Source organism: Perca flavescens, chromosome 6, assembly GCF_004354835.1.
Source record: "Perca flavescens isolate YP-PL-M2 chromosome 6, PFLA_1.0, whole genome shotgun sequence".
Lineage (NCBI taxonomy): Eukaryota > Metazoa > Chordata > Actinopteri > Perciformes > Percidae > Perca > Perca flavescens.
The window spans coordinates 5,087,233-5,093,880 of NC_041336.1; the positions used below are offsets into that span (position 1 = coordinate 5,087,233).

At 45.3% G+C, this 6,648-nt stretch overlaps 2 protein-coding genes across 2 annotated transcripts in view; both read right to left on the minus strand.

Annotated features, from left to right (window-relative positions):
* Positions 1-3,046, minus strand: part of LOC114556786 (CREB-regulated transcription coactivator 2-like) — a 24,077-nt gene extending 21,031 nt beyond the window's left edge. The window contains exon 1 of the mRNA XM_028579831.1: positions 2,847-3,046. Coding sequence (XP_028435632.1) covers positions 2,847-3,046 — 200 coding nt within the window. The remainder of the gene's footprint in view (positions 1-2,846) is intronic.
* A 2,034-nt stretch (positions 3,047-5,080) lies between these two features.
* LOC114556788 (cyclic AMP-responsive element-binding protein 3-like protein 4) overlaps positions 5,081-6,648 on the minus strand; it is a 12,493-nt gene continuing 10,925 nt past the window's right edge. The window contains exon 5 of the mRNA XM_028579832.1: positions 5,081-5,293. Within this exon, the coding sequence (XP_028435633.1) occupies positions 5,081-5,293 (213 nt within the window). The remainder of the gene's footprint in view (positions 5,294-6,648) is intronic.

Consider the following 6,648-nt stretch of genomic DNA (forward strand, 5'->3'; position numbering starts at 1 on the left):
CATTTCTGTCACTTTTTTCAGACATTTCTGTCACTTTTTAACATTTGTCACTTGACATTTTTGTCAATTTATCACATTTGTGTCACCTTGTGTGAACTTTTTTTCACTTAACATTTCTGTCACTTTTTTCTGAACTTTGTGTCACTTTTTTCTGACATTTTTGCCACTTTTTTTTTTTTACATTTTTGCCACTTTAACATTAATGTCACTTTTTTCTGCCATTGTCACTTTTTAACATTTGTGTCACTTTTTCACATTTGTGTCAGTTTTTTCTGACATTTTTGTCACTTTTTAACATTTCTGTCACTTTTTTCTGAACTTTGTGTCACTTTTTAACATTTATGTCACTTTTTAGGGGTCCAAGCCCGAGTCTGGAAGAAACGGCGTGTAGCAATAGCTACGCCGTTCGCACAGCAGGGCTGTGGAACCCTATTGTTTTTCTAAGGATTTTTAGGGGTCCAAGCCCGAGTCTGGAAGAAACGGGTGTAGCAATAGCTACGCTGTTCGCAGACAGCAGGGCTGTGGAACCCTATTGTTTTTCTAAGGATTTTTTAGGGGGGTCGAGTCTGGAAGCCCGCAATAGCTCTGGAAGGGCTGTGGAAATTGTTTTTCTAAGGATTTTTAGGGGTCCAAGCCAAGTCTGGAAGAAACGGCGTGTAGCAATAGCTACGCTCAGACAGCAGGGCTGTGGAACCCTATTGTTTTTCTAAGGATTATTAGGGGTCCAAGCCCGAGTCTGGAAGAAACGGCGTGTAGCAATAGCTACGCCGTTCGCACAGCAGGGCTGTGGAACCCTATTGTTTTTCTAAGGATTTTTTTTATTATTATTCTTCTTCTTCTTCTTCTCCGCCTAAAACTCCGACTGCAGCCTAAACCGTACATAGTGGGGAGTTGCCATTTTCAGGACTGGTCCGAAACCCCGCAAGGACCTCAGTCGCAAAAATTGACCCATTTCCACCACTAGGTGGCGCTATTTCAGACAAAAACGCGTTTGGCCCTATAACTTCCACACCGTACACCCGACATTCAAAAACAATACATCTACGCGTTCCCTGGATCCAACTGAATCACGTGATATAGGCCACGCCCATTTCCGCCTAGACTTTTATGCCTTAAAAATCGCAATTTATCAAAAACCTACTTTTTTGAACTACTCCTACACAGAGCGACCAATCTGCACGAAACTTGGACCGTGACATCTCCAGACTGGCCTGACTAAAAGTTATGGAAATAAATTTTATACGATAAAAATTGCGCATATAACGCACAAGCAAATTTGCGTAGCTAACTATGAAAACACCAACTTTTCCATATCTCAGCCAAAATGAAAGCTATCAACCCCAAACTTTAGATTATTCTTTGCCATGCCCCTCTGGAGGGACCCCATGCGTTTTACGAAAATTGGTCACTAGGGGCGCTACAACTAAAAAAGTTTATATCTCATGAACGGCTCATCCGATTTATCACGGAATTTGACGCGTACCATCTGGGGCCAATCTTGAGGCCATACCTAGAATGGAGTACCGAGGGGTCAAAGTGGGCGTGGCCTATGGGACCCAATGTGACCCAACTCTAGATTCACCACTTACGCTAATGTGAACAACTTTAAATTTACAGGGTAGATGGACAATGGGCCGTGGATCACACCTACCAAAAATTACACATGTGGACCACTAGGTGGCGCTGTAATGGTTTTTGTCATTAACTCCCACAATACACATCAAACATTAAAATTCTTACATCCACTTATTCCTTGAATCAAACTGAATTGCCTGATATAGGCCCGCCCATTTCCGCGCAAACATTTTTTCGCGCAGTATCGCAAGAACGTGCAAAACCAACTTTCGCGAACTCGCCCCTAGGCCGTTAAACCCGATCTGCACGAAACCTGGTAGTTAGCATCTCCAGATGGACCTGACAAAAAGTTATGGAAATCGTTTTGCTACGTTGAAGTATGCCAATTTGACAACAAACAAATTGTCCTAGTTAGCTACGACACACGTATCATATCATATCTCGGTTAAATTTCAAGTTATCACCAAATGACTTGAGATCCTTGTTCACCATTCCACTACGATACTGTGTACCAAATTTGGCGAAGATCGGCCTTTAGGGGCGCCGTAAGTAAAGTTTATTTGTTTTCCCCAATTTTCTTAGTACATTTCAAAGGGAAATTTGCTATTGCAATATCTCTGCCACAGTAAAAGCAATCAACACAAAATTTGTGGTGCTCTTCGGGATGGCTTTCCGAGGCGCTGTACCAAATTTGGCGAAGATCGGCCTTTAGGGGCGCTATAACAACGTTTATTTGTTTCGCCCACTTACTCAATGCATTTAAATGGGAAATTTGCAATTGCAATATCTCTGCCACAGTAAAAGCAATCAACACAAAATTTGTGGTGCTCGCTCCGCATGGCTACCCGAGGCGTTCTACCACATTTGGCGAAGATCGGCCTTTAGGGGGCGCTATAAGCAACGTTTATTTGTTTCGCCCACTGACTCAATGCATTTAAATGGGAAATATGCAATTGCGATATCTCTGCCACAGTAAAAGCAATCAACACAAAATTTGTGGCGCTCGCTCGGCATGGCGTTCCGAGGCGCTGTACCAAATTTGGCGAATTTGGTCCATAACTTTTGGACCACCACCCTCTCAGTCACTCTCTCATTTCTCTCTGCTGTCCCCTGTGGTCAGGGGGTTAGAAGTTTGTTTATAGTAGAGAATTGTTAAAAGCAGTCTGTGCATGCATGGAGACGAACTGTTAACCACTACATTTTCAAAAGCAGAGTACCGCAGACCTCGCGCATCAAACCTCTCGATATTCACCGACGTGTGCCCCCCCTACTCAATGCTTGAGTCCCGCATCGGGCGCAGCAGGCGCTTCTTGGTGCGACTGGCGCGGCTCGGGGGCGTCGCGGACGACGGGCATCGGAGGCGAATGGCGCCGAGGCGGACGGCGCCGGAGGCTGGCGGCGATGGAGGCTGGCGCGCCGGAGGCTGGCGGCTATGGAGACGGCGGCGCCGGAGGCTTGGGCCCCCGCTCATAACTGCTTGCAGTTCTAGTTAGGGGTCCAAGCCCGAGTCTGGAGAAACGGGCGTGTAGCAATAGCTACGTCCCGTCTGGAAGAAACAGCACAGCAGGGCTGTGGAACCCTATTGTTTTTCTAAGGATTTTTTTTATTATTATTCTTCTTCTTCTCCGCCTAAAACTCCGACTGCAGCCTAAACCGTACATAGTGGGGAGTTGCCATTTTCAGGACTGGTCCCAAACCCCGCAACGACCTCAGGCGCAAACATTCACCCATTTCCACCACTAGGTGGCGCTATAGCAGAAAAAACGCGTTTGGCCCCATAACTCCCAAACCGTACACCCGACATTCAAAAACAATACATCGACGCGTTCCCTGGATCCAAATGAATCACGTGATATAGGCCACGCCCATTTCCGCCTAGACTTTTATGCCTTTAAAATCGCAATTTATCAAAAACCTACTTTTTTGAACTCCTCCTACACAGGCGTCCAATCTGCGAAACTTGGACCGTGACATCTCCAGACTGGCCTGACTAAAAGTTATGGAAATAAATTTTATACAATAAAAATTGCGCATATAACGCACAAGCAAATTTGCGTAGCTAACTAAGAAAACACCAACTTTTCCATATCTCAGCCAAAATGAAAGCTATCAACCCCAAACTTTAGATTATTCTTTGCCATGCCCCTCTGGAGGGACCCCATGCGTTTTAAGAAAATTGGTCACTAGGGCGCTACAACTACTAAAAAGTTTATATCTCATGAGCAGCTCATCCGATTTATACGAAATTTGACGGGTACCATCTGGGGCCAATCCTGAGGCCATCCCTAGAATGGAGTACCGAGGGGTCAAAGTGGGCGTGGCCTATGGGACCCAATGTGACCCAACTCTAGATTCACCACTTACGCTAATGTGAACAACTTTAAATTTACAGGGTAGATGGACAATGGGCCATGGATCACACCTACCAAAAAATACACATGTGGACCACTAGGTGGCGCTGTAATGGTTTTTTGTCATTAACTCCCACAATACACATCAAACATTAAAAATTCTTACATCCACTTATTCCTTGAATCAAACTGAATTGCCTGATATAGGCCCCGCCCATTTCCGCGCAAACGTTTTTTCGCAGTATCGCGCAACTTGCAAAACAAACTTTGCGAACTCGCCCTAGGCCGTTCGACCCGATCTGCCACGAAACCTGGTAGTTAGCATCTCCAGATGGACCTGACAAAAGTTATGGAAATCGTTTTGCTTCGTTGAAGTATGCCAATTTGACAACCAAACATATTGTCCTAGTTAGCTCATTTGCGTATCATATCATATCTCGGTTAAATTTCAAGTTATCACCAAATGACTTGAGATCCTTGTTCACCATTCCACTCGATTTTGTGTACCAAATACTGTGTACCAAATTTGTTTTCCCCAAAGATTTCAAAGGGCCTATTGCAATATCTCTGCCCGCCGTAACACAAAATTTTGTTGTTTTCCGCCTGTACCAAATTTGTAAGATCGGCCCAATTTACTTAGTACATTTCTATGGGAAATTTGCTATTGCAATATCTCTGCCACAGTAAAGCAATCAACACAAAATTTGTGGTGCTCTTTCGGGATGGCTTCCGAGGCGTTGTACCAAATCTGGCTGAGATCGGCCTTTAGGGGGCGCTATAAGCAACGTTTATTTGTTTCGCCCACTGACTCAATGCATTTAAATGGGAAATATGCAATTCGATATCTCTGCCACAGTAAAAGCAATCAACACAAAATTTGGGCGCGGCCGCTCGGCATGGCGTTCGAGGCGCTGTACCAAATTCAGCGAATTTGGTCCCATAACTTTTTGGACCACCACCCTCTCAGTCACTCTCTCATTTCTCTCTCTGCTGTCCCCTGTGGTCAGGGGGTTAAGAAGGTTGTTTATAGTAGAGAATTGTTAAAAGCAGTCTGTGCATGCATGGAGGCGAACTGTTAACCGCTACATTTTCAAAAGCAGAGTACCGCAGACCTCGCGCATCAAACCTCTCGATATTCACCGGCGTGTGCCCCCCTACTCAACGCTTGAGTCCCAAGATCGGCGCAGCTTCGCGCTTCGCCGGGTGCGACTGGCGCGGCTCCGGGCGTCGCGGACGACGGGCATCGGAGGCATCGGGCCCGGGCGGGTCGGCTGGCGGCGATGGGCGGCGGCCGGAGGCTGGGCGGCGGATGGAGGCTGGCGGCGCCGGAGGCTGGCGTTCATAATGGAGACGGGCCGCGCCGGAGGCTTGGGCCCGCTTCATAACTGCTGTGGCAGTTTTTCTAGATTTTTTATTATTATTCTTCTTCTTCTCCGCCTAAAACTCCGACTGCAGCCTAAACCGTACATAGTGGGAGTTGCCATTTTCAGGACTGGTCCCAAACCCCGCAACGACCTCAGGCGCAAACATTCACCCATTTCCACCACTAGGTGGCGCTATAGCAGAAAAAAACGCGTTTGGCCCCATAACTCCCAAACCGTACACCGACATTCAAAAACAATACATCGACGCGTTCCCTGGATCCAAATGAATCACGTGATATAGGCCACGCCCATTTCCGCCTGGACTTTTATGCCTTTAAAATCGCGATTTATCAAAAACCTACTTTTCGAACTCCTCCGAGACCGTAAGTCCGATCTGCACGAAACTTGGACCGTGGCATCTCAGACTGGCCTGACTAAAAGTTATGGAAATAAATTTTATACGATAAAAATTAGCATATAACGCACAAGCAAATTTGCATAGCTAACTAAGAAAACACCAACTTTGCCATATCTCCGCCAAAATGAAAGCTATCAACCCCAAACTTTAGATTATTCTTTGCCATGCCCCTGAGGACCCCATGCGTTTTAAGAAAATTGGTCGCTAGGGGCGCTACAACTTCAAAAGTTTATAGCTTGTGGTTTTTTTGTCATTAACTCCCACAATACACATCACACATTAGAAATTCTACATCCACGTGTTCTTGAACTGCTTTAATTCGCCTGAGTAGGCCCCGCCCATTTCCGCATACAAAACGTTTTTTCGAGTATCGCCGCAACGTGTAAAACCAACTGCCAACTGCCCCAGGCCGCTCGACCGATCTGCAACGGAAACCTGGTAGTTAGTACTCCAGACAGGATCTGACAAAAGGCTATGAAATCGCTTTACACGCTTGAAGTATGCCAATTTGACAACCAAACAAATTGTCCTAGATAGCCATTATTAATAACGATCATATCATAGTCTGTTAAATTTAAATTTATCACCAAAATGACTTGAGATCCTTGTTCACCATTCCACCACGATATCAGGTACCAAATTTTACGAAGATTCGGCCTTTAGCGCTCGTGTGTGTGTAAGTAAAGTTTGTATTTGTTTTCCACCAATTTTCTTAGTACATTTCTAAAGGGAAATTTGCTATTGCAATATCTCTGCCACAGTAAAAGCAATCAACACAAAATTTGTGGTGCTCTTCGGGATGGCTTTCGAGGCGCTGTACCAAATTTGGCGCTAAGATCGGCTATATAAGCAACGATTTGTTTCGCCCACTGACTCAATGCATTTAAATGGGAAATATGCACTGCGATATCTCTGCCACAGTAAAAGCAATCAACACAAA